The 27,996-nt window shown below is 33.9% G+C and overlaps 1 protein-coding gene across 3 annotated transcripts in view; it reads left to right on the forward strand.

Moving 5' to 3' along the window:
• Bbs9 (Bardet-Biedl syndrome 9) overlaps positions 1–27,996 on the forward strand; it is a 462,827-nt gene that overhangs the window by 227,557 nt on the left and 207,274 nt on the right. For all 3 annotated transcript variants that reach the window (XM_076863784.2, XM_076863792.2, XM_076863800.2), the window contains exons 17-18: positions 7,134–7,306; positions 11,232–11,384. In XM_076863784.2, the coding sequence (XP_076719899.2) occupies positions 7,134–7,306; positions 11,232–11,384 (326 nt within the window). The remainder of the gene's footprint in view (positions 1–7,133; positions 7,307–11,231; positions 11,385–27,996) is intronic.

Genomic DNA, 27,996 nt, shown 5'->3' on the forward strand with positions numbered 1-27,996 from the left:
ACATTGTAAAAGCTATCTATGCTAAGCCTCAGGCTAGCATCATTCTGAATGGAGAAAAATTGAAGGCATTCCCTCTAAAATCTGGAACAAGACAGGGATGCCCTCTATCACCACTTCTATTCAATATAGTCCTCGAAACACTGGCCAGAGCAATTAGACGAAAAAAATTAAAGGCGTAAAAATAGGAAAAGAAGAACTTAAATTATCACTATTTGTGGGCAACATGAGTCTATACCTAGAAGACACAAAAGGGTCTACAAAGAAACTACTCGAATTAATAAATGAATTCAGAAAAGTGGCAGGATATAAAATCAACACACATAAATCAAAGGCATTCCTGTATATCAGCGACAAAAGTTCTGAAATGGAAATGAGGAAAAACATCCCATTCACAATATCCTTAAAAAAAAAAAATAAAATACTTGGGAATCAACCTAACAAAAGAGGTGAAAGATTTATACAATGAGAACTACAGAACCCTAAAGAGAGAAATAGAAGAAGATCTTAGAAGATGGAAAAATATACCCTGTTCATGGATAGGCAGAACTAACATTATCAAAATGGCGATATTACCAAAAGTTCTCTGTAGGTTCAATGCAATGCCAATCAAAATCCCAATGACATTTCTTGTAGAAAGAGATAAAGCAATTATGAAATTCATATGGAAAAATAAAAGACCCAGAATAGCAAAAGCAACTCTAAGCAGGAAGTGTGAATCAGGCGGTATAGCGATAAACAGATTTCAAATTATACTACAGAGCAATAGTAACAAAAACAGCATGGTACTGGTACCAAAATAGGCAGGTGGACCAATGGTACAGAATAGAGGACACAGAGACTAATCCACAAAGTTACAACTATCTTATATTTGATAAAGGGGCTAAAAGTATGCAATGGAGGAATGATAGCATCTTCAACAAATGGTTCTGGGAAAACTGGAAATCCATATGCAACAAAATGAAATGGAATCCCCTCCTCTCGCCATGCACAAAAGTTAACTCAAAATGGATCAAGGAGCTTGATATCAAATCAGAGAGTCTGCGTCTGATAGAAGAAAATGTTGGCTCCGATCTACATATTGTGGGGTCGGGCTCCAAATTCCTTAATAGGACACCCATAGCACAAGAGTTAATAACAAGAATCAACAAATGGGACTTACTTAAACTAAAAAGTTTTTTCTCAGCAAGAGAAACAATAAGAGAAGTAAATAGGGAGCCTACATCATGGGAACAGATTTTTACTCCTCACACTTCAGATTGAGCCCTAATATCCAGAGTATACAAAGAACTCAAAAAATTAAACAATAAGATAACAAATAACCCAATCAACAAATGGGCCAAGGACCTGAACAGACACTTCTCAGAGGAGGACATACAATCAATCAACAAGTACATGAAAAAATGCTCACCATCTCTAGCAGTCAGAGAAATGCAAATCAAAACCACCCTAAGATACTATCTCACTCCAGTGAGATTGGCAGCTATTATGAAGCCAAACAACAACAAGTGCTGGAGAGGATGTGGGGAAAAGGGTACACTTGTACATTGCTGGTGGGACTGCAAATTGGTGTGGCCAATTTGTAAAGCAGTATGGAGATTTCTTGGAAAGCTGGGAATGGAACCACCATTTGACCCAGCTATTCCCCTTCTTGGACTATTCCCCAAAGACCTTAAAAGAGCATACTATAGGGACACTGTTACAACAATGTTCATAGCAGCACAATTCACAATAGCTAGACTGTGGAACCAACCTAGATGCCCTTCAATAGATGAATGGATAAAAAAAATGTGGCATTTATATACAATGGAGTATTACTCTGTACTAAAAAATGATAAAATCATGGAATTTGCAGGGAAATGGATGGCACTAGAGCAGATTATGCTAAGTGAAGCTAGCCAATCCCTTAAAAATAAATGCCAAATGTCTTCTTTGATATAAGGAGAGCAAATAAGAACAGAATAGAAAGGAAGAGCATGAGAAGAAGATCACCACTAAACAGGGACGAGAGCGGGGAGGGAAAGAGAGAGAGAAGGGAAATTGCATGGTAAAGGAAGGAGACCCTCATTGTTATACAAAATTACATATAAGAGGAAGTGAGGGGAAAGGGGAAAAAAACGAGAGAGAGAAATGAATTACAGTAGATGGGGTAGGGAGAGAAGATGGGAAGGAAGGGGAGTGGAGGGGAGGGAAGGGGAGGGGAGGGGGATATTAGAGGATAGGAAAGGCAGCAGAATACAACATACACTAGTATGGCAGTAGGTAAAAAAGTGGATGTGTAACCGATGTGAATCTGCAATATGTATATAGGGTAAAAATGGGAGTTCATAATCCGCTTGAATCAAATGTATGAATATGATATGTCAAGAACTTTGTAATGTTTTGAACAACTAATAATAAAAAAAATAAATAAATGCCACACACACACACACACACACACACACAAAAGAGTCTTGAGGAATGAGTTGGACATTCAGGTGGAGGGCATTACAGGAAGAGGGAAAGGTATCTTCACATGTTTAGTAAAGCATGAGGTTTTTAGAGATCAGTGAATTGTCTTGAGTGTCTGAAAAATCATATTGTAGGGGCTCTGAGACAGTCCTTTAATGAAGCCAAGTAATTTAGGGACAATTAATGATTGTAATGATCAAATATAAAGCTGTCTGATGCTTAAGTCATGCCTCTATGAGCAGTTTGGATAATGAAGTGATTCATTAATACACTACTATTAATATTTATTAAGGAATTATCAAGGGACATCATGATTATTCTATAAATGCATCTTTTAAAAAGTCTTTTAAATGTAAGTGTAGAAAAACTTCCCTAGTGTCTAATAATATCAAAGTGGTTGTATATTTAGACTATCATATCTACTGAAAATGTTCATATTATTTCTTCCAACTTAGGATCTAAAAAGAATTCATGTACTTTTTTATCTTACATTTATAATTTCCAAATACCATAAATTATATAGATGCATTGTTTATGATATGAATACAAACATTATTTATATTGATGTTTTTCAGATGTTCTAGCATGATATTGATATGATGCATTTTTGTGCCATGTTAAAATAAAAATATTCTTTTTTTCACTTGTTGAGTAGAGTGACAATTGACTCGGTTCTGATTATCCAAATTTCTTTTATTTGGAAACTGAAATGGTTATTTCCACTGAGCTACCATTACAAGATGCAAAGAAAAAGAGATAAACAAATTATATGTTCACTTTGGCAGCCTTTTTGATTACTAGTATTTTTAAAATGCTTCTCTCTTTAAGCTATTTTATAAGTAGAATTTTTTATTTCTTCTTTCCATGAACTATATAATCTGGAAAGACTCCAAGGACAGTATTAATCATATTAGAATGCTAACACTAAGAAAATGTTAATAATCAAAATAGTGCTTTATAAATTTTTGACACATTGATTCTTGTTAATTCTTCATAATCTGAAAGAAGTTAATTTGAGAATATTTTTCATCTTTCAGAATACCAAGTCTAATTTTTAATTTTAGAAAAATGTAGTTTTCTTTTTTCCCCTGAATGTTTATTGGGAAAAGAAGTTCAAAATTTAAAACTATAGAATACATCATACATATTCAAATGTTTATTATGATACTGACATTTCTATTATTTAGTGACATTAATACTAGATGAGAGTAGAGTATCTATCAGATAGTAGAATTTTATGTATATTTTGGTTTTTCATTGCATTTTAGATTTTTAATTTGTTTTACTCTACACTTTTGTAATTAGATGGTTTTTGGTATCAGATAGTTTTAATATTTTAGCCAATATTTTTGAGCACTAATTTTGCTCTAAATTTTAATAGTACAAAGACTAATTGCATTTGTATAGGTCTTTGCCATACAGTGTTATATTTAATCTCCCTAACAACCTTATGAGGGGTTTTATTTTCCCTTTTATGTAAATGAAGAAATTGAAGATTGGATAATCTATTTTAACTAAAGTTATAGATTTAAAATTTTATTTTTTCTTAGAAAATAAGACCTGAGAAACTAGAGGTTTCCTTCCTAGCAAGATTGCCCTTAATTGCTCCATATGGTACTACCATCTGTTACCTGGACCATGGTTAGAGCGTTCTAATTATAAATTCTTTCTTATCCCTTTCCAATTCATTTTCTACTTGGCAGCTCTGATAATAAAAACAAACAAAGAAACAAGTGCAAATCACAATGCTACCCTCTACCTAAAAAATCTTGTGTTTATAATAATACATAAACTCTTTACCAAGCACTGCAGATCTCCCTGTGTGTTATGAGTCTGACATTCTTTCAGTTCCTAGTATGGATATTTTTCTGGCCTTAGGTCTTTGTCTTTGTCATTCCCTCTACCTTAAGGTCTAAGCTTTATGCACAAAATGATTAGTAATGTGGATTCTACACTCAATACTTTAGATCTTAGCTCTGGCTTACAGTTTATCTGTATGACTTTGGAAAGATTATTTAATTGTCCATGAAACACCAGTAAATGTTTTTAAACCTATAAGATGGTAATAAAATGATATGATAATATTATATATGAATCAAATGAGCTAAACTCTTAAAAAAGCATGTGATACTTCCCTGGTAAATTGTAAGTGCTAGATAAACTTTAGCTCTGAGTATTACTTTCATTAGTATTACTACTGATGTTGCCTCTCAGTGTGGTCCTCTGTGATCATAGTATCTCAAGAAAACTCCCATTGGTCTTATCACAGCATTCTTTTTTATCTGAACCATAGTCCTTTCAAAACCTCTATTTTGTTTTTGTTTCCTGTCTTTCTCACTAGGATGAGGACCAGGATCATGTGTGTATTGTTCACTATTGTCTCCCCATCACTTATCTTTCAATGGTATATATTAAATGAATGAATACATGTAGTGTTACCTTGGATCTATTGCAACTGTAAATAAGGGTAGTCTTTAGTTACTTCTCGTTCATAAAGTGAATTTTATTCCTTTGATTTTTCTCTTTCTTTTGAACCAATTTCACATGACATTTCTGTTACTTTATCTTTTGAATAGGGGAATTCTTTGCCCAATATTGGGAATTGAGATGTCTGTCTCAGAGAGATTATAGGTCCCTATTCAGATAATTCAAGTCTTTGTAAAAGTAGAAGTGAGAAGTTTAGATTTGTCCACTTTTCACTTCTCAAATTAGAGAATTTGTTGTCTACAATAGTCTACCAGGAGTAAGGGAGGAGCTCTACTTATAGGTAGCTAAGACAATTTGACCTCTCTGGGGAAGAGTTCGATTCACTACTGCCTTTGTTGGCCAGCCCACAGCATTCCTGCTTTCTCATGCCCAGTGTAAGCTGTGATTGAGGACTAAACCCAACACCTTCAATGAGGCATCAGGTAGGTGCCAATTGGGGTCATCCTTCTCCCTGAACAACTTAGCCCCTGGCCACCTAGGCTTGAAAGTACTACTGGTGTTTTGCTGAAAACCCTGTCCATATATTCCCCAGTGGTAAGTTGTGATCTATTTTTACACTTTCTTTTTGTTGATAGGTTTTCCTGGATGTAGTTGAACATGCCTTGTTTCCAGATTTTGGAATACCTTCATGGTGATTTAACAGAAGCTGGTAGTCTATCTAATTCCAGTCATACTGATAATCTATCTTCTGGAGGAAGTCCTGGCCTCATAGTGGCATAGTAATTCTTAATGGGTGATGGCAGAAACAGTGTTCATTCTTCTGTCATCATACCATCTTTCTCAGACCCTGCTGAGCACTTTGAGGGCAGAGGCTTTTGCATTATTCTTGATTTTATCCCCAGTGTCTTAAAGAGAGTTACATAAATGAGAGTTACACAAATGAATGAAAACATGGAATAAATACCAGTATGGGTTTAATATGTTGGATCTGAAGATTAGTTTGAATAAACTAGATTTAGAAGATTCTAAAACTATACTTTATCATCATCATCATCATTCTTCTTTCTCCCTCTTTACCCCCACTTCCCCACAACTGTACTTCCTCTAAAGCATTAAACCTTCAGTGACATTTACAAAGAAATGTAAAAACTATTATCTCTGATTTTGGGGTAATATAGATTTCGGGAGGATGGGGGAGCTCTGAGAGAAATGGCGTGACAGCAAAAGAGAATACCAGGGTTTTGCGTGTTCTATGGTAGGTAGGTATGCCTACCCCATGAATTGTATTCTATATATAGCTGAAAAGGAGAATGAGTAAAAGTGCTTTAAGACAGAGCCTAGTGCGTATTAGCTTCTATGGTAGAGAAGTCAAGGATTTTTAAGGATAGATGAAATTAAAGCTAGGTTCTTCCTGAGGAATAGGTAGGATTTGGACAGGTGGGGAAGGATATATATTATGAATTCCAGCTCTGACATTTAATTTGCTTTGTGATCCTTGGCAGGTCACCAAAATTCTCTGTGCTTTGTTTTTCTTTTTATAGAAGGGGGCTATTGCAATAAAAATGCTTGAAATAGTTTGTGCCCAGAAAATAACAGTTGCTTTTATTATATATGTTACTGCCACAACTGCCTTCATCATTGTTGGTGGAGGCGTCACCATCAACATCATCATTACCACTGTCATTGTCACAGACAATACAAGGAATCTAGTTCTCTTGGAACTGAGGTTTCAGGGAAAAGAGGGAAACAAAATTTTTGTTCAGATAGAGTCTTACTATAAAATCTCTCTTCAAATTAAAAACTATTAAAAAAAGAAGAAAACATTGAATAGAAATTTTTATTTCCCATCAATTTACTGAAACAAAGTAATAATGCCAGATTTTCTGAAACAAAGTAATAATACCAGCTCATATTTTTGCAATGGTTGTTTTCTTACTTTTTAAGAAAAAGTAGTTTTTAAAAAGTCAAAATTTGGGTGATTTTATTGTACTTTTTATTAGGTAAATGGTAAAGAGGAACCATCTACCTTTGCATTTAGATTTGAAATTGTTAAGTTACTCATGCAGAAAAAAAGTAAAAGTATGTTTTAAATGAAGTTAACTGAAATCGTATATATTACAAAAATAATTCTTTTTTTTCTTTTAGTTTTAGTATTTGTGTCAAGGTTAGTGATAGTTGACTTAGTTTTAGCTAGTAAATATATGTTAATAAGCATTTTTATTTCTTCTTTATGTTTATTTATTATTTTTCTTTTTTAGAACGATATCGCATTCAGAGTGAACAATTTGAAGATCTTTGGCTCATAACAAATGAACTTATTCTCCGCCTTCAGAAATATTTTGAAAAACAGGGAATCAAAGATTTTGCATCTTCTTTTTCCGGATCCATACCCCTTCAAGAATATTTCGAGTTGATTGATCATCATTTTGAGGTGTGCATGATTATAACCCACATCATCTATAATCCCTAAATATGTGAAAGAACTGCTATAGAGTGAGAATTCTAGCATAGATGCTAGTAGGCTACATGCTTTGAGTTATTCATATGCTGATGGTGGGTTTCGCATATTCATTCCTGCCCTCTTGCCTAGTTTGTGATCAGTTGCAGACATTTACAGAGTGGCTTCCTGGCGCTAAGCACGTGGTCTGGCCTTGAAACAGAGCTGATTTAATTCTCCCACATGGGGACTTAACCCTTGACCCCAATAACCTAGTGTTAAAACTGTTCAAGCTTCTGGGCGTCCATTTGGCTAACTAATTCTAGCAGGCCATAAATGAGGTGTGATTATAAAGTAAAGTGATTTTTTTTCTTTTCCTTTTTTTTAACAAGCACAGTAGAGCTTCTGCATCTGAATGAAGGTTAACTACTTAAAATATTCTCTGGTACCTGGCATAATTGATGTGTAGTAAATGATGAATGATTAAATGTCTAAATAAATGAGATTTGACAGTGCCTTCATTGCTATTTGGTATTGAATCTTCATCTGTTGAAGATTAATTTGGTATTTGGAAAGAGACATGTTTTGTGAATGGGTTGGACAATGACCGTCATCATTCAAAAAATTCTATATATTAAAAATAAAGCCAGGAGGCTCCAATTACTTTACCTATATTATAAACAGACTATTATAGGCAGTACAAAATAGGAAGTTTGAAAGAACTTTGAACATTATTCAAAAGCATTGGTTCCTAGAGTGACTAATTTTTAAGGACTAATAGATATTTCAGTTTATAAACTATGATATGTGTGTGTGTGTGAGAGAGAGAGGCAAATGAGATGATTAATCATGCAACTTATCAGTCATCCCTCGAACATTCTAAGACCACTGACTTTCACCTATCAAGACTTCTTTTAATGTAGTATGAAATTGAAGGGGAAATTTTAGGTATATGTAATTCATTTATGAATAATCATGTCATTGTCACATAAAGTGAATTAATTTTGTTTTTTTTTTTTCCCATCTGTTGTGATAGTATTTTCTAGGACAGTATGTATTTGTCCAAATTGTGGCACCAAAATTTATAGTTTGGGGGAGAATGTTCAGGTATTTTAACGATTGACAATCTTTGCATATGCTTTAAGCCTTGCTTCTCTATGCCAAACTAGATTCTAATGGTTTATGAAAGAGAGTCCACAGAAAGACTATATTAATTACATATTTTTAATATTTAAAGTAGAGAATATTAAGTACTGTTGACTAATGAGTCTGACATATAGTTTTATTTTCTTATTTGTTTACTGGGAATTCCTTGGAATGTTTCCACATCACAGTGTTTCTTTTTGGTCAGGACTGAGAAAATATGGTAAACTATAAGCACTTTCCTTTGTTACATACAAAATAAAGGTGGCGTGATTATACTTACTTTTATTTCTGACCCCACTATCTGCTTTCAACCATTTTAATCATTGTAAATGTTGAATCAAGATGGCTTTTGGAATCTAAGTGTCCCTTTGTGTAAGCAAGGCATGAATTTATTTCTGTTTTATTTATTGCTATAATTCTGAGTGCCTAAAACATTTCTTAGCCCTGGGATCAATAAATATCTGCTAAATGTTGAAATTCTGACAAGTACAAACATTTCAGTCACTGCTGCTTGTTTATACATTGAAAGGAATAATAACCTGGCTGATGTCTTAACATTGAGAATGTCTTTTAATTTTTTTTGTACTTCATAAAGTTAGGAAGTAAAGTATTACGGCGATAAATTATACAGTTGTATGAATGAATTATTGATAATCATGATAATATTCTTTAAAAAATGTAGTTAGTAAAATATTGATAATATTACTTAATTTTTGGTAATGAAAGTTTTCCCCCCTCCTCCAGGGAATATTCTTTGGTTTAGTTAACTACTTAATGCTTCTAAAATTGGGATTAAAATAAGTTAATAAAATTCTAGATTCTATCTTATATATAAGGGTATGTGGAGTATACCTGCAATGAAAAGAAGTTTGGTATGATTCTAGAAATATAAACCATAATATACTTGATTTCTGAACATTTTGGATATGATATTTATTTTAATTAGTTTATTACAGTTTTATAAAGTTCAATTACCAGTGCATTTGATCTGATCTCATGGAGTATTTCTTCTATGACTTTGGCTAGCTTTCTTTTATTTTATTAATATTAAATATAAAAGTTATGAGATGGGTTATGGTGAGGAGTAATTTCTGATTCTCATTCCCCTAGCCTCTCAATCTTTCTCTCTCTTTTTAAATTTTTTCTCCAATCCCTGGGATTGGATCAAGAGGTGTTCTTAACACTGAGCTACATCCTCAGTACTTTTGATTTTTTTAGTTTGAGACAGGATCTTGCTAAATTGCCCAGGCTGGCCTTCAACTTGGAGTCCTCCTACCTCGGGCTCCCCTGTAGCTGGAATTACAGGTGTCCACCACTGTACCTGGCCTCAGTCTTCTATTTGGATGAATATTTTTGGTGTCCAGTTTCTTGTGTATCTTTTTAAAAGTATTCTACATAGTCACAATTATGCTACTATACAGGTTTATTTTTAAAAACACACATGGATAGTATCACGAGACATACTATTCTGCATTATTTTGCTTTGCTTCTTTAAATGCATTTTTAGATAATATCACATGTCTGCACCTACCTTGCAGAACAGTCTTCTTTATTTAATTAGTTCTACTATTAATGGGCATTTGATGTTCAACATCTTACTATACTAACAATAGAACAATTATGTTATGAGTATCCTTATATATACATTATTTTTTGCAAGCATAGTTCTAGGTTAAATTCCTGGACATGGAATTGTTAGATCACAAACTGTATTTTCAAAAGCTATTGTATTAACTTTTGTGTAAAACTTTGCCCATTTTTTAAATCATATTTTTTTTCTTACTGATTTCTATTGAGTGGTGTTTGCATTGGTAGATACTTTTTAGATGTCATGGACATAACTTTTGTCTTTTTTGGTTGTTGCCATTACTTTTTACAGTTTGCCGTTTGTCTTATCACTTGGCTTGTAGTTTTTTACCATGTAGAATTAAATGGTTTTGGTTTTATTTTTTAGTAATTTATCAGTTTTAGTGTGTATGTGTGTGGGGGGCTGGCTTTTGACTCATACTAACAAAGCCCTTTATTGTGCTAAAATTAGAGAAAACAATTCTATTTTTTTAGTGCTTTTATTGTATATAACTTTTATTTCCTCCCAAATAGATTTTATTATAAAGAATGGGGAGAAATTCCTTCTTGTCCCCATGTACTAAGTTATTAAAAATATTTACCAAATAATCAATCTCTACCCCCGTGATACTGGATCACCTTTTCTAAATTTCCATATGAACTATTTGACTGTATTATCTATATATTCATGTACCAAATACCATATTGTTTTAATTCCTAGAACTCTGTAAATCATTTAAATTTGTTCATTACCCTTTTTAAAACTTTTGGTGCCTATATTCTTACTTAAACATTGCCGCAGTCTGGCTGGGCACAATTCAGGAGCCACTTGTCACACAGCTCCTCAGGAAAAACCCTCAGAGCCCAACTGCCACCACCGGCTTCCCACAAGCCTCTCAACCTCCCACCTCTCCTCCTGCTCTTGAGGCTAATTGGCTGGGTAGCGTGGGCAGAGCCACAAAAAGTCCCCCAATGAGCAGCTCTGTGGTCTGAAAGGGCAGGGAAACAGCCCAATGAGCATCACCACAGAGGAGCCAATCAGTTGGCAGCTAGAAGTTTGCTGGGGCCACTGTGAACCAATCATCAGCTGGCAGCTGGAAGTTTGCTGGCAGCTGGAAGTTTGCTGGGGTCCCTTCGGCTGTGGCTCTCAACAAAACATGTTTTGTTAAATCTATTTAACCTCAATTTAAGAAATTCTTTATTGTAGCTACGGATAAATGGCGAAAAATTAGAAGAACTCTTATCTGAAAGAGCTGTACAATTTCGGGCCATCCAACGCCGGCTATTAACAAGGTTCAAAGATAAAACACCAGCCCCCCTTCAACACCTGGATGTCTTGCTAGATGGAACCTACAAACAGGTCAGTGTGTCAGTGATAGTTTTCTGTCACTGGATATAATTTTTTTCCTCACCCTAAAGTCATGTATGAGAATACCAAGTTGAGGTATTTCTTTCCTGTTTATTATGATTACTATTATTATTAGATAATTCTTGGTATATCCTATAACTATCACCATAATTCTCTATCTTTCCAAGAAACTGATTTATGCTTCTAGTTACGTCAGTTGATATTTTAAAATGGAATTTGTAAGCAGCTTAATTCAAAGAGTTCTAGTTCAAATGGATTTTGTTTCTCTTCTTTCTTTTCTCCTCTTCCTTGTGTCTTTCTGTAGTTTTATTATTTGTTCAGCTAGTGTGAAAAGGCTCTCACTCTTAAGGTAGTATAAACCAAAACTGCTTCAAAATTATCATCCCTGACTTAGAATAATAATTTTTAAAATTTTAATTTTATGAGTAATGTTCCTATCAGTTCCACTATAATGAACCCTTTTCTTGATTAGATTCTGACTACATTGTGTCTTTCATATTTTTACATAATATCACTGTTTTGTTTTAAAAATCATTGTTGGTGGTAGAATATTCTGATTTATTTTGCAGTACTGAGTATTGAACCTAGGGCCTCATGCATGTTAGGCAAGTGCTGTACCACTGAGTTACATCCCCTGCTCTTTAAAATAGTTTTTTAAAATTATGAGACAGGGTCTTGTTTGGGCTGGCCTCCAACTTGGAATATCCTGTGTCAGACTCCCAAGTATTTGGGATTATAGGTGTATGTCACCATGCCTGGCTGAATATTATTATTATTTTTTTTTACCTGTCCGAGATTTTATTACCAGAACCGTAGTGGCCAGTCACAGAAGAGAAGGGGAGAGGGCGGGGGGGGGGGGGGAGAGAGAGAGAGAGAGAAAGAGAGAGAGAGAGAAGAGAGGGAGATAGAGGGGAAGAGATGGGGAGAGTAAGAGAGGTAAAATAAGAGAGAGAGGGAGAGTAAGAGAGGGAGAGGATGAGAGTTAGGAGAGAGAGAGAGGGTGAGAGGAGGAGAGAGAGAGAGAGAGGGTGAGAGGAGGAGAGAGAGTAAAAGAGCAAGCACAAACAGGGTGTTGATATTTATGGGCTTAACACAGGATAAGGAGGAGCTAGGCTAGTGGGCTGCTACTTCTTCATTGGCGGAGAGTTCACGCCACTTCAGGGATTAGAGGTGCACCATTCAAAGTTCGCGCCATTCACAGGGATTGGAGGTGACAGTTCGCACGCCTGAATATTATTTTTTAAATTGAGATTTTTAATGCAGTAGAAATGTCCTGTGCCATTCTAAAAAATAATAAAGAAATATTCCATGTATCCTTTCCCCACTTTTTTCCAATGGTAGTGTTTTGCAAAACTGTACAATGAGCAGGATATTAACATTGATAAAACTCACAGCTCTTATTCAGATTGAACTTGTACTCATTTGTCTAAATGTGTGTATTCTACACAATTTTATCACATGTTTAGGTTTGTGTATCCACCACCATATGCCAGATACCGAATAGCTTCTTCATCACATCTCCTTCATGCTACCCTTTATTACCACATTTCTGCTCTACTCTCTCCCCCTACTTCAATCTGTCGATTTTGTAAGGACAGGTATTTTTTTCAAAGTTTTTTTTTTCCTACAGGAAGGGAAACAACTTGCATATTTATATTGATAATCCATTTGCTTCTTGAAAATTCATGATTATTTGAAAATTAGTACTTTGAGAGAAAGTCTGTAGAGTAGTGGGATACTGGGAAAAACATTGGGTTTGGGCTTGGAAGTCAAAGACCTTTATTCCATTACTCATTATCTGCAAGGCTTTTGGCAATTCCCTTACCCTCTCAGAACTTAAGTTTCTTTCTGTAAAATGGGATAAATACTGTGGTGTTGCAGAGACTATTCTGTAATGTATATGGACATGCTTTGTATATTGTTCTACAAATCCAGACTGCCAGTTTCTTTTATCATGGAGTAATTATATGAGCCCCCTAGTTCTGTAGGCACTGATGCCCTTTCTGACAACCCTTTTCTCTCCTTATTGAATTTTTTTTGTCTTGGTTTGTGTTCATTTCCTTCCTTCTTCACATTTCTTTGATCATTTGCTATTTCATTCTTAAGCATGTTGTCATAATTGCCAGACTTGGAGCTGAAGAAATGCTCAGCCTTGTCTTTAATGATTCTCTCTCTTTTATTAGATAAAATGGTAGAGGGATGTTTAAAGGGTCAATGAGGCAGCTTAATTTAATGCTTTGCAATTTCTCTATAAGTTTTTCTTTTCTAAAGGAAGCAAGACTTTTTTTTTTCTGTCTCTGTCTCTGTCTATCTCTCTGTCTTATTTTTTTCCCTTTTTCTTTTTGGTATGGGAAATTGAACACAGTGACACTTTACCACTGAGCTATGTCCTCAACTTTTAAATTTATTTTATTTTATTTTGAGACAGGGCCTTGCTAAGTTTCTAAGGCTGGCCTTGAACTTGGGGTATTCCTATCTTTGCTTCCCATGTAGCTAGAGTTTTAGGAGTGCTTTACCATCCCTGTCTCCTTCCTCTATTATACATTTTAAATGTGAAATTTTAATTCTTTCTACTTAGTGTTAGGTTTAGGAGTTTGTATGATTTGTAATATTAGAGACAGGAATAGTCAAAACTCTGGATTTTCATTTGAGTGCATATTTTTAAGTTTGCATCCTTTTTAGTTAAAAAAGATTAAATAAGATTTTGAATGAAAAATATGAATACTATGGGGAATGTGACTTAAATTTACTTTGCCATTCATTTTATAATATATGTTGAAGTTACATTATAGTGAGCTGTTGATTGTTCAGTTAGTTTCTGTTTTTAAAGTATTTTTGTTTTTCAGTTGTAGATGGATATTTTTATTTTATTTATTTAGTTTTTTAATGTGGTGCTGAGGATTAAACCCAGTGCCTCATTGTACCAGGCTAGCCCTCTACCACTGAGTCACAACCCCAGCCCTCAGGTAGTTTCTTGATCATAATAGTCATTTAACCTATCTTTAATTTTTAATGACATGATAAACATGAATATAATTTTCCCACGAAAATTACAATATTATACATAATGCTTAATTCCCTTCTTGTTCTCTTTTGTATCTGCCCAGAAGTGTTACTGTTATTTTTTTGTCTTTCTAGATATTTTCTTTTTTATATATATGTAGAAATGAAATATTGTTTTGTGAGACTAAAGAACAACCTATGAAGAGTATGATATCACATATATTAGTGTAACTGAACTCCTCTTATTTTTTCTTATAATAGTGTGTTCTGGAGTTCTTCTATATTAATCCATAGACCAACTTCTCTATTTGTAGTAGCTACATGGTATTCTGTGGTATGGAATTCTGTACTATGCATAAACCATAGTTTATGAAAGGAGACATTTTATTGGTATTTTAATGTTGAATCTAACACAAAGGAAAAATTCCTTTTAGACAACTCTATTGTGATCAAGCAGGCATATCACATACCTTCAGTTTGCTGTTATCTTATCTTTATACCTTGCTTGGGTAGGGAGCATGGTTTGCTTGGTGGATATGGCAATGAAATAATAAGCTCTGGTAGAGCCCCATCTTACTCTCCCTAGCATAACTCTATTACATGAATTACTAGATTTTAAAAGTATTTTATTGATAAATTTAAAACTAGATCTGCCACCTCCTTGGAGTCCTTTTCTTCTTAGGAAAGAGAACTTTCAATTTTTCTCTCAGTCCTTTTTTTGATCTTAGTGCCACTCAGAAGCAATCAGCCGTGCAGTGATAGATTTAATTCTGTTTGTCTTGTAACCAGTATCTGGAAGATGCTATATTGTCAGCGTTTAAGGAAGCAATGGTCATTTGCTTATGTGAAAAATATAAGCGGAGACAATTGTTTTTCTAAAACTAGAGTGTAAGCTCTCCAAGGAGAAGGGATTATTTTGTCTTATTCATCATTCTATTCTTAGTATAATACATGTCTTGGCACAAAATAGGTGTTTAATAAATATTCATTCTGTGAATGAATGCTCTGTCGTCACTAATGAAGATAATTTTCTGGAAATTCTGTGTCTTTGATGATAAAGGCACCACTACAAAGAACAAAGTTGCAGAGAATTCTTTGAGTACAGGCTCATGCATCATTAGGGTGATTTTTTCTAAAATACTTACAAGCTGCTAAGAAATGGAAACTCTTTTCTCTCTTCCCAAATAACATAATTGGAGGAATCAGGCAAACTGACAAAGCCAGGAAAGGTTTATAGCTGCAAATTCTTGGCTGAGAAAATCTTTTTTTTTTTTTCTTTTTTCTTTTTTAAATTTTTTTAATGAAAGCGTGTGTACTGCAGTGAAATGTGAAATGATCATCTGTTGAACTGCCTCCATGCACATGGGCTATTTTTGAGGTTAAATCCCTTCATATTCTAAGTGGCATAAGAATTAATTGGGATTTTCCAGTATAAATATATTATAAAAATATATGTCCAGAAGCATGAAAATGTCTGATTCTCTTTATTTCCTGTTCATAGAATTGATGAACTCTTCCTCATAGAAAGGCAAAATTTCTTTCCTAAAACATATCCTTTGAGCAAGCAGGATACAAAAATGTAGAATTAAAAGGCAATTTGGGCATTTCATGGGTTCTGTATAGGCCAGGAACTGCTATGAATTTAAATAAAGTCATTCTGAAAATCAGAATATGAAGCTTAAACTCTTGATAAACAAATAATTAAGCATTGCCAAGTTGGCTGTAATTTGAGGTAGTTTATATGGAATATTCATTCATATATAGTTAGTAGGAGTAGACTACTAGGGTTGAAGTTTGGCTTACTGTCTCTATATTCAATAATAGTAGCTACTATTACTCTTTGGTTACAGGAAGTTCCATTGACAAGGTACAGAAGTAGGCAAATTCAGAGCAGACAGTATGGGAAATATATCTTTGATGTTTAGATATAAGTCTGAGCACCTGTATTTTAGACAGTAAGCCAGTGAAGTGGGCTTCCAATCCTTGGATGACCTTGGGTTTAGATGCCTTTAATTATGGTACAGCAAGAGCCACTGAGTGAAAGCCATTGCTTTGCTTCTAAGGGTGCAGTAAAAATCCAACACTGTTTTTTTTTTAAGCACATTCTAATAAATACTGTAGGGTTTGAAGTATATTCAGTGTATCATAGGATAACAACTGAGAGCTGTTTTCATCAGTTTTTTTCACCACTGTGACCAAAAGACCTGAAAAGAATAATTTTAGAGGATAAACATTTTATTCGGGGCTCACAGTTTCAGAGGTCTCAGTCTACAGATGTCCGACTCCATTGTTCTGGGCCTGAGGTGAGGCAGAATATCATGGAGGAAGGGTATGGAGGAGGAAAACAGCTCAGGGTATGGCACCAGGAAGTGGAGAGAGCTCTGCTTGCCGGATACAAAATATATACCCAATGGACCCCAGTGACCCACCTCCTCTAGCCATACCCCACCTGCCTGTAGTTACCACCCAGCTGATCCATTCAAATGAATTGATGCACTGTTTAGGTTAATCATAACCCAGTCATTTCACCTCTGAACTTTCTTGCTTTGTCTTATACTTGAGCTTTTAGTGGGACATCGCATATCTCAACCATAACAAAAGCTTTCTGTCTAGAGTCAGCTTGCCTGTGCTTCATTCCTGGTATTGCTACTTGCTAGCTCTGTGCTCTTAGGCAGTTACTTAAACAAACCAAAAAGAAAACCCTCCCTAAGCTTCAGTTTCCCCACTTTTAGAATGTTGATGATAATGGTGCCTCCTGCATGGGTTGTGAGAATACAATTGTGTAAACACATAAATTGCATGGGAGAGTGCTTGGTATACAATAAGCTCTCAACAAATGTTAATTATAGTTCTGGGAAATATTCATCTTTATTTGTCTAATAAGTTATGCTCATAAGTAGTGCTATTAATTGATCAAATGAAGATTATATTAATAAATCATCTCTGAAACTCTGCTGTCAGCTTCACATATCTAGATCTTAATTAAGAATCAGGGGGCTGAGGTTACATCTCAGTGGTACAACGCCTGCCTCACACATGGGAGGCACTGAGTTCGATCCTCAGCACCACATAGAAATAAATAAATAAAGATATTGTGTCCATCTACAACTAAAAAATAAATAAAATAAAAAAAAAATCAGGAAGATTTTTATCCTTGGAGGCAGCTCCCAAACTCCTCTAAGCATACTTGTATCAGATGTTTGGTTTTGTAGAGGGTACCAAAGGGAAGGAACATGAGGATCACGGCCTCATGTGACCTTCTTCTGAGACTCTAATTGTTTCATTTGCATGTATTTCTAAAAGAAAAATCAATCAAAAACCCAAAAACATTTCACATACATACACACACGCACACACACAAACATACAACCACACCCATATCTATTGCATTGCAGAAACATTGTACCAAATTATAGTTCAAGAACATATGAAAATGTTTGATTTTCTAGGGGTTATTGCTTGTAACAAATGAATCAGTCAGAATTAGAAAACCACCACTTGAGCTCACAGTCCTCATACCCCTTCCGTTTGGTGTCCTCTCTAGAGCCCAACAACATCTGAAATGCGTAGGCTTAAAGGAATTTGTGGGGCATTCACTGAGGATACAGGGTCTTACAATAGTTGTGGTCTGTGAACTTTGAAGATAATTTATCTTAAAATTAACTAGGTTTGTTTAAAGCAGACAGAGTATCAGTACTGCTTTCAGGCTATTGGGACTACTGACACACTTACCAATTGTGCTTAGTTATGTGCTTGTGTGAAGGAGGGCACCATTATCTTGTCTCCTTCTAGGCCTGGCATCATGGGAATGTGACCTGCATAGTTACACAGAAACCTGTGTTTGGTTTAATGCTCTGCCATAGTCACCCTCAAAATCTTAATACCTTTAAAAACAAGAGACCCTGTGTTTTTTAAAGTAAGATTTAAAAAAATATATATTTTAATGATATATGGATATAATACCTTTATTTTATTTTTAAAAATATGTTTTAAAGTTATACATGGACACAATATCTTTATTTTGTTTGTTTATTTTTTTATGTGGTGCTGAGGATTGAACCCAGTGCTTCAAATGTGCTAGGCAAGCCCTCCACCAGTGAGCCACAACCCCAACCCTGTATTTTTATTCTGCATTGGGTGCCTCAAATAATGTAGCTGATCCTGACCCTGTTAGGATATAAATTTCTGATGGGTAGAGTAAGACACTGAGATTTCAAATACAGTGTTGAAGTACAGAACAACTATTTTACCCCTAACCCCAAATCACCTATAGGCTTCCCCAAATATGAAGAAAAGGGATTGCAATGGATGTCACTGATAGTTCCTCTGGGCAGTGTAAGGGCTTTTTGGGGGGGGCAGGTGTCTTGGTTAACTGGTCATGAAGCAGCCATGCATGATGAGTAACCTCATCTAGACATAGTATCCAGCAGTTTGCTCTCTCTGGTCTTTTAGATTTCCATTAGGTAGGTTAATGATTTCAAGATGCACCATCAGTAGTTATGAGTTTTTGATGCACATGGGATCAAATAATAATTTTGCTCCTATTTTTAACCACAAGTCATTTTCTATGTCCTGTATAGGAGTCTTCAAAGTCATATCCCAATTTTTTTGCTGGCATTTCTTTTCCTGTGTACCAGCTACCACTAAATCACACTCCTCTGGGCCATCCATCAAGCATTCCTTATTGAAGTTAGCCAGTGGTTGAAAGAAGGAGAGAGACTAGGAGTATCACTCTGGGAAAAGCATCTCAGAATTCTTACATGGAAAAGATCTGGCCTCTAGTGAATAAAGATTTTTCAAGTTGTCAACCACAATTTCAATTGTTTGTATTTTAGAATTTGGGGGAAATAATCTTTCTTTTTGAAAGAACTTTGACCTGTACTTCCTAACTTTAGAGGCATAATGTTGAAAGAAAGTAATCACATTGCCTTACTTTCTCAATCACCTGAATGTAGTTTTGAAGGACCTGAGACAAAGTAAGGGAAAAGAGGTGAAATTCATGTTTATTCAGTATCTGTTAAGCTTGAAATAAATTTCCTTCAGTATTTTAATGCTTTCCATCATCTTGTGTGGGTGGCACTACTCTATTTTATGGATGAAGAAACTGAGACTCTGAGCAGGTTAAGAAAGTTAATTATTCAGAGTTATACAGATATTAAGCAAATGTATTCCAAAGTCTGTGCTTTAATATATCATGTGGCATTTTTACTTTAGTCATTGCCAGTTGGGATGTAGATATGCTAGATTTTTCTTAGTAAAGGTATGGTCAGGTTAAATAATAAGGAGATGCATAAAAACTGCTTTCACATATTCATGCTTTGTATGTTTATATATTTATGATCATCTAATATTCATCATGTATATACCTATCAGTAATAAAAGCTTCTGGAGAGTTCCCTAAATTATGATATATCTGAAAATTGATATATTTTCAAGAGGAAGAGGGGACTTTGTTAATTTGTGAACTTACAGTTTTTCTTTTTTGTAATTGAATGCTAATGCCTATTACATTTGGCAGAAAAGTTTTGGAAAATAAGTTCTCTTTCATGTTATAAAATATTCACATACATTTGTTATTTGAAGCAAGACTGAGTAAATTGAAATAGGGGAAGTTAGATTTACCCTTTGGTTTGGCTTATTTTTGATGCTTTTATGTGTGCTGAAATCTTCCCCTGCCGTGAACACTAACCCTCTGTTGTAGCAGAGGGAAAATGTTTACTGATATAAAAGTTTGTGTCAGATGACATATGTGTGATGTAATGACTGATAGTCATTAATGTTCTAGAAAGGCACTTGGCTAATTTTTCTCTTCTTCAAAACAGAGGCTATATTAGGCTTAATTTTAAACAGAGATCCTGTGGTTTGGAGTTTGCTATTTGTTACTTTTTCTGTACTTAAAACTTCCTTCCACTCTGTTTATTTGTATGGTATTGATATAAAAAATCATTTTAAGTCACGCAGACGTCTGAGAGTGTTTTGGTCTGTGACTTTTTAAATGAGCCTGATTTTGGCTGATAACACAAAGGAATATGTGATGAAACCATTCAGAGACGCACTTCCTTCATTGCCATTGGCAAGTAGAAACAATGTGCTGATAGACTGAAAAGGAGCTATAGAGGACATGATGCTGTTGCTCAACTTGTTTTCTGTATGATCACGTAAGACCTAAAGAAAACTATGTCTGTAAAGGTGCTAGGACATTGGATAAGAAAGTAGGGCACAAGAATTTGCAACCATATATTTGAGAATGAATGGGAGTGGTAAAGAAATGGATGGCAGTAAAAAAAGGAGTTTATATGTTTTCACCTGTAATTTCACTCTTGGATATTTAGCTAAGAAAATAGTTCACAAAGGAAAAATACATTCATCAAGTTGTTAATATTAATTAACAATAATATTATAATATTAGTTTCATTTGTAAACAATTTCAGTATTGATTACCAGCTTTCCATAGTTTGAAATGACTAGTCTTTTTGAGTACTACTATTTGATGTAGTGTCATTCACATCATTATTTCATTATTTTAAAAGCTAGACAACCATAAACCATTTCATATAGTTGAAGAAAGCAATATATGAAATAGTGTATAGTAAGTAACAAATAATGAAATAGATATCTATAATAGATAATTGTGCAAATATTTGGAAGGAATAAAAAACTGAAAATAGTGTGTTTGTTTTAGATAAGTTTAATATCTTAATATTCTGATCATAATTTGATGAGAATAAATGATTTTTTGTAACAGTGTGAATGTACTTAATACTATAGTACTGCATACTTAAAAGTAGTTAAGATGGCAAATTTTATGTTATGTATATTTTATCTGAGATAAAATATAATACCACAAATAATAACTTTTTTTGTAAAATGGGATGTGGTCACAAACTCCTGGTCTTCATTGTTATTTTCTGAGTGAGGCATTACTTTTTTATGCATATACTCTAAAAACTTATTTTTCTGGTCTCAGAATGTTTAGAGCTTTGGATTATCATTCCATATATGAATTGGTTTATTCCTGTTTATTCAAAAGAGAGCAATTAGATAACTGAATGGTATGTTGGAATGAATATATGGGTAAGAGTGGGTGGTCTCTTGCTCTGTGTGACCCTCTTACTCCTTCAGCTAAACTAAAGAAGTATACAAAGCTCTTTCAAAAGTATTTAAAATTTTCTTCACCCAGGTCAGAGTACAATCTAGAATGCAGTCTCCAAAATTTACATCAGTGTATCATTGTTCTGTTCAGTTTCTGTGTGACTGAATGGTGTAGACCAATGTTGTCCAAAAGAAGTTTGTCCAAGCCACTAATGTGAACCACATATATAATTTTTAATTTTCTAGATGCCATGTTAAAGGTGAAATGAAACAAATGAAAAAATGTTTAACAACATATTTTATTTAGCTCTACACATACAAAATATTATCATTTAAACATGTAATCAAATAAAAGTTATTAATGAAATGTCTTATATTTTATAGCAGGTTTTCAAAATCTGGCTTATTTTATACTTGCAGTCTATTTCAAGTGCTTAGTAGCCACATGTGGCTAGTGTCTGCTTTATTGAACAGTACAGCTGAAGACATAAAGAATTGCCAAATTCCAATTTCATATTGTTTCTTTCTCTTTTGTTGATTTTTTCCTTTTGTTTAATCCTTTCAAATTCTTGTTTATAGAGTATCACTGACCAAGTGACTTTCACTCACTAGATATGAATAACAAAATAGTTGAGAATCACTCTTAGTTTCTTTAGGAACCTTTGCTCATATAAACCATGCCTTCAGGTATTATTTTAAAAAGTTATCAAACTTTGTGTCAACAAACTTGGGTCCTACTTTGAGCCCTTTCTGGTTTTTTTTTTGTTTGTTTTTTTTTAACTTTGGACCTGTCACTTCATTTCTCCGAACTTCACCTTCTTCATTTTTATCTTTGATTCATTTAGAAACATCTGATTGGTGCTTATACATCTAGCATGGTGCTTATCTTCTAGTCAGATTCTCAATAAATGTTTATTGTATCTACATATTTATAGCAAGGGACTTGCGATTTTGTATTTTCATCAGTTCAGGATTTCAGAAACCACTGGGTCCTTTTGGGTCATTTAGTGGCAACTCCTAGACAGGAGTGTGGAGTTGGCCAGTTGGCATTTTTTGGTAACGATAATGTAATGATATGGTCTAAGTTACAGGGCTTTGTGAGAATGAGTTAATTCAGACAAGATATGTAAGTGTGAAGTATTATAACATTGAAGTTATGCTTCCCTGGATTTAGGTATGTAATGTTAATTGACATTAATGTGGGTGGTACATACATCAAGGAGAGAACAGACCTATTAGTGTATAAAAAATTCCACTTTTAATAACCATCTGGTATGCTTTACTTCCCTGGGGCATATGTGCTTTTTATAAATTGAATGCATACTTCTTTATCTGTTTGTTCTTCAATCTGCATTTGAGTTTTCTGCTTGCTAGTGTCAGCTTGAACAACTGCCTAGATTGTAAATTTAATATTAGGATTTTTATCTTGGTAAATTATCAGATTTAGAAATTTGATCATCTGTCTGAAATAAAGATTTCTAATTCAGAGGTAATCATGGGGTACCCTCTTTTGCTAAAATTTCCTTCTACTTGATGTTTGAGCTTTAAAAAAAATAGTTCTTTGAGACATACTCAGAAGCAAGATGTTTCTAATATTACAATAAAAGTATTAATGTATACATTATAAGGAAATGAAAATCTTATCTTTTTGTGTCAGTGATGAGAGAAAAGTGGCCTCCAATTATCTGTAATTGTATGAGGCTTTCTTTCATTATCTTATCTATCTTCCTGTTTAATCCCATCTAGCACAATTATTCCTTTTGTATCAGTTTTCTGTAAATGGAGTTCTGAATGGTTTGAATTGTGAGTTAACAATTATTACAACCCTTATAACCCTAGCAGCCTTCCCCTTCCCTTTCTTTCCCTTCCCTACATTTTCTCTCTTTAAATAAAGGGGCACAAATCCTGTTTCCTAGAGATTATTTTGTAATATTTCTCAATAACTCTAACAAAAAGATGTGTCATCTTTATAACAGTATCCATGAATAGAAACTCTCATAGTATCTATAATAATTTTGATATGTGTTTCTCTCTATAGTAACACAAAGAAGGTAATGCTCAGTGTTGCTTGAAAGTACCAAATGTAACGAAGGATAAATTAAGGTTCTATTTTAAAAGATATTTTGGGTAAACCTAATGAATATACAGAAACAAGTTAGTGGTAAGTAAAAAGACACTTTAAACATTGGACTTTAAATGAAATTAAATGTGTTTTCATACTACTTAAGAATCATTAATGAATGTGCTGTAAGACTAGCAGCTCTCTAACTTCACTGGGCTTTTCGATAGAGGAGCCACTTGTATTTTTGTTTTTGAGTTTTAGTTTATATGATTTCTAAGTCTTTTATAGCAGAATATTGGATTTCAAGGAAATCTAACCCCTCTCAACCCAAATTTTGACCACCCCCACTCATCTAGGACTGACTTCTGGTTGTCCTTCATATTTTGTTCATTTGATTCCCCTGTTAGAGTGATGAACTCAAAGCCATGTTTATTCTTAAGGATTTTTTTTTTTTTTTTTTACTGTGAAAGTGGCAGGTTTTCAGGGCCATATCCCTCCATCAGTCATTCCACATTTGTGATTTAGGGTAAAAGTATATAAGAAGATTAAGTGGAGGTCAGAGTCTCAGGAAATCCCACAAGTTTTGGTTTTTATGGCCAAATTTGTCAACTACTTGTTTGACACATTAGATAAGGTTACTGATCCGTAGTTTTTATTTGTTTTTGTCTTATCTCATTCCAAGACCTTTGGAGGATACCTGTTGTTTATTAGATTAATTCAAGGCTTCTCACTGTGACATTCAAAGATCTCTGAAGAGTCCTACACAGATCTGTCTAATCTTAACTATTTCTTTTATTTGTTCTTTTTAGATTTACATGTCAGTAGAGTGTGTTTTGACATAATGACACATTTTGACATATTATGAAGTTTAACTTATTCTAATTAGGAACCCATCCTTGTGATTGTACATGATGTGGTTAACTCCCATTTCCACAGAAGCTATTTGCCAGTCAAGCTAGCCTATCTTCTTAAAAGATCAAGCTAATTTTCTATCAAGGAATAAAATAAATGGTATGCAATGGGATACTGTTCTGCCTCTAAAATGGAAGAAATTCTGTCATTTGTGACAACATGGATGGAATTGAAGAATATTATTAATGCAAAGTAAAATAAGTCAGAAAGAAAGACAGATGCCACATTTTATTGCTTGTATTTGGAGCCTAAAATAATTGAATTTATAAAGAATAGTGGTAAAGTAGTTACCAGAGACTTGGGTGGGGGTGAAATGAGATCATGAAAGGTATAATTTTTTATAAAGCCTCAGATAGAAGGAGTAAATTTGATTTTTTAGATAAATTGAACAGCATTGTGAATATAGCTAATAATTGACTACTGTGTATTTAAATATTAAGACTAAATTTCCAATGTACTGATTATAAAACATGTTAAAAGAGTGAGGTGATGAGTATGTTAATTCACTTGATGTAATCATTCCACCTTAAATTAAAAGTACAAAACCACGTTGGACTCCCTAAACAATTTTTTTTGCTAATTAAAAGAATAAGAAAAGATACAAACAGCTTTATTGAGATACAATTTGCATTCCAAAATTCACCTATTCCTTGGCAACTTCCATTCTATTTTCTGCTTCTATGAGTGTGACTGTGTTGGATACCTCATATATATCAAGTCATAATGCAGCATTTGTCCTTCTGTGATTTGTTTATTTCAAGGTTCATCCATGATGCAGGATATGAAAGGCTTCCTTGATTTTCTTCCTTCCCTTCTTCTCCTCGTTCTCCTTTTTCTTTTTCTCTTTTCCTTTTTTGGTACTGGGAATTAAAAATGCTTTAACACTGAACAAATCTCCAAATTAAATCTCCAAATACTAGGGATTTTTTAATTTGGAGATTGGCTCTCACTAAGTTGCCAAGGCTGGCTTTGAACTTTCAATTTCCTGACTCATCCTCCTGGGTTGTTGGTACTACAGGCATGTGCTACTGCATTTCGCTGATTTCCTTCTTTTTCAAGGCTGTATAATGCTCTATTGTACTTATATACACATATTCTTTACCCATTTATCTGTCAGAGGACAATTTGGTTGTTTCTGCCTCTTGGCTGTTGTGAATAATGTGGAAAACAAATTTCTCCTCAAGGTCCTTTTCCAATTCTGTTAGATAATTATCCAGAGTGAGATAACTACATCATATGATAGTTTCATTTTTAATATTTTGAGGAACCTCCATACTAATTTTCATAGTGACTGCATTATTTTATATTTTAAGTAATTGTATACAAGGGTTACCTCTTCTTCACAGCCTCACCAACACTTATTTTTTATTTTTTAAATAATGTTAAAACAGGTGTGAGCTGATATCCTACAACAGGTATAAGGTGATTTGCATTTCCCTAATAATTAGCAATATTGAGCACCTACACTTTTTTTAAATGGATTTTTTTTTTTAGTTGTAGTTGGACACAATACCTTTATTTTATTTATTTATTTTTATGTGGTGTTGACGATCGAACCCAGGGCCTCGAATTGCTAGGAGAGTGCTCTACTGTTGAGCCACAGCCACAGCCCAACCAACTTTTAATGTGACTTCTGCCTCTACCTCTTCATCAAGATCACTCTTAAGGCCAAACCCAACAATTTTTTTTTTTTTTGTCACATTACATGGCCTTTATGCGTCGGCACTGTTATCCATTCTTACTGTTTTGAAAATCTTCTGACTTCCTTAAAAATACGGCCATTCCTACAACCATTATTTCTTAGTACTTTTTGTTTCTTTCTTTCTTCTTCCTTTAAATGTTGTGTTCTGTCTGATCTGCTGCAGTCTACTTGATATGCTTTCACTGTTTAAATAATTTTTATATGATTCAATTTTTCCTTATGGGACATTTTGATTTTATTTTTTTTAATGTATAAGCACTATGTTAGGAACTATGAGGGAAGGATGACAAAAATTAATCAGAAATAGTCATTACTTACTTTCATATTCAATGAATATATGTACTTTGCCTAGAATATCTTGTCCCATCATACACAAACACCTGTTCATGATTCATTTAATTGATTTCACATGCCACTATTACGGTTCATGACTTATAGTTTGGGAACCACTGAGAATAAAGCTGAAAATGGGTCTGAGGACTAAGCTTAGTGTTCCTTCAACATTTAAGGCCCACTAAGTATTGTTTGTCCTTCTAGTGAATGGTTCAAACTAACATACAATTTAATTTTTTTTGTCTACTTTAAAAAAATGTAAAATTAGAATTCTTGTTTTCTGTTGTTTTAGGGGCATTATCTTCACTTCTTATTCATAGTAACCCTGCTAATTCCCACTTTGGTAGATTTAGCAAAGGGATTAACAGAATTATTTGCTATATAAATTAGTAGTAGTGGGTACTGAACAGGAACCTGAAGTTTATGTCAGTGTTTTATGTGAGTCGGTTTTTAGATTTCAGTTACAAATCTATTATGGGAGTCCAGTCATTTTTCTTCCTTATCCTCTCCACTATCTCATAATTCTTATTAGTTTGGATGGATGATATCACCAAGAATTACAATCTAAATAGCTGATATTTTACTGATGTGTACACCTTCATATACATCCATATGTATACATAAGTTCTTTTCATTTGTTGCACAGGTCTTTAGCCTTAGAAAATAAACTGAAAACAATTTCCATAGTTATATACTGTGTGATAGACCACTATTGTATAACAACTTTTTTGCTCCAAAAGTCCTGGTCAGAAAATTATATGGTGTGTTACATAGCATAGCATTAATATAAAATTTTACATTTGGTTTAGGTGACACAAGATTAAAGAAGTTATAACACCCTTGAACCTTATCCATTTATGCTGTGTTAACTAAGCCTCCCACTCTTGAAGATTTTTTCCTTTTGAGAAGAGCTTTTACTGATTAACAATAAACTGTGTCTTTTCTACTTGATGGCTTTTTGCTCAGAAAGTTTTCCTTGAAGTTAAAGGAGCCATGTAGATAATCTGGTTCTGAATATCTAAATTGCATTTAAGCTTCAGGAAAGCTAAGGATAATATTTGATGATGAGATGTTTTTTTGTTGTTGTTTGTTTGTAATTTGGGGGTAGAGTGAAGTGATTTAGGGAGTGCCTTTGACATTAATACTATTTATTTAAGTTTGGAATATCACATATTAAAAATAAGATTTATGTTGGCATGTTTTTAATTTAGAAAAGAAGATAAAATTATAGAGAAGGTTAAATTTGGGTTTTGCTCATGCAAAAATGGACCACAGAAGTATTTAAAATTTTCCTGTTTTTTACTGTATGTACCTCCAGTATAATGCAGACTCTATATATGCATATGGGAATAATTAAATACAGAAATGCACTCTACTTTTTAGCCAGAAAGTATGCCTGGAATATGTGGATAAGCTTGGATATTTGTCTAATGTTAATTGGAATATTGGTTTTCAGTTAAAGATGCCAAATCTTCAGAAAAGTAATTGGATTTAGCTTC

Source organism: Callospermophilus lateralis, chromosome 1 (genome assembly GCF_048772815.1).
Source record: "Callospermophilus lateralis isolate mCalLat2 chromosome 1, mCalLat2.hap1, whole genome shotgun sequence".
Classification (NCBI taxonomy): Eukaryota; Metazoa; Chordata; class Mammalia; order Rodentia; family Sciuridae; genus Callospermophilus; species Callospermophilus lateralis.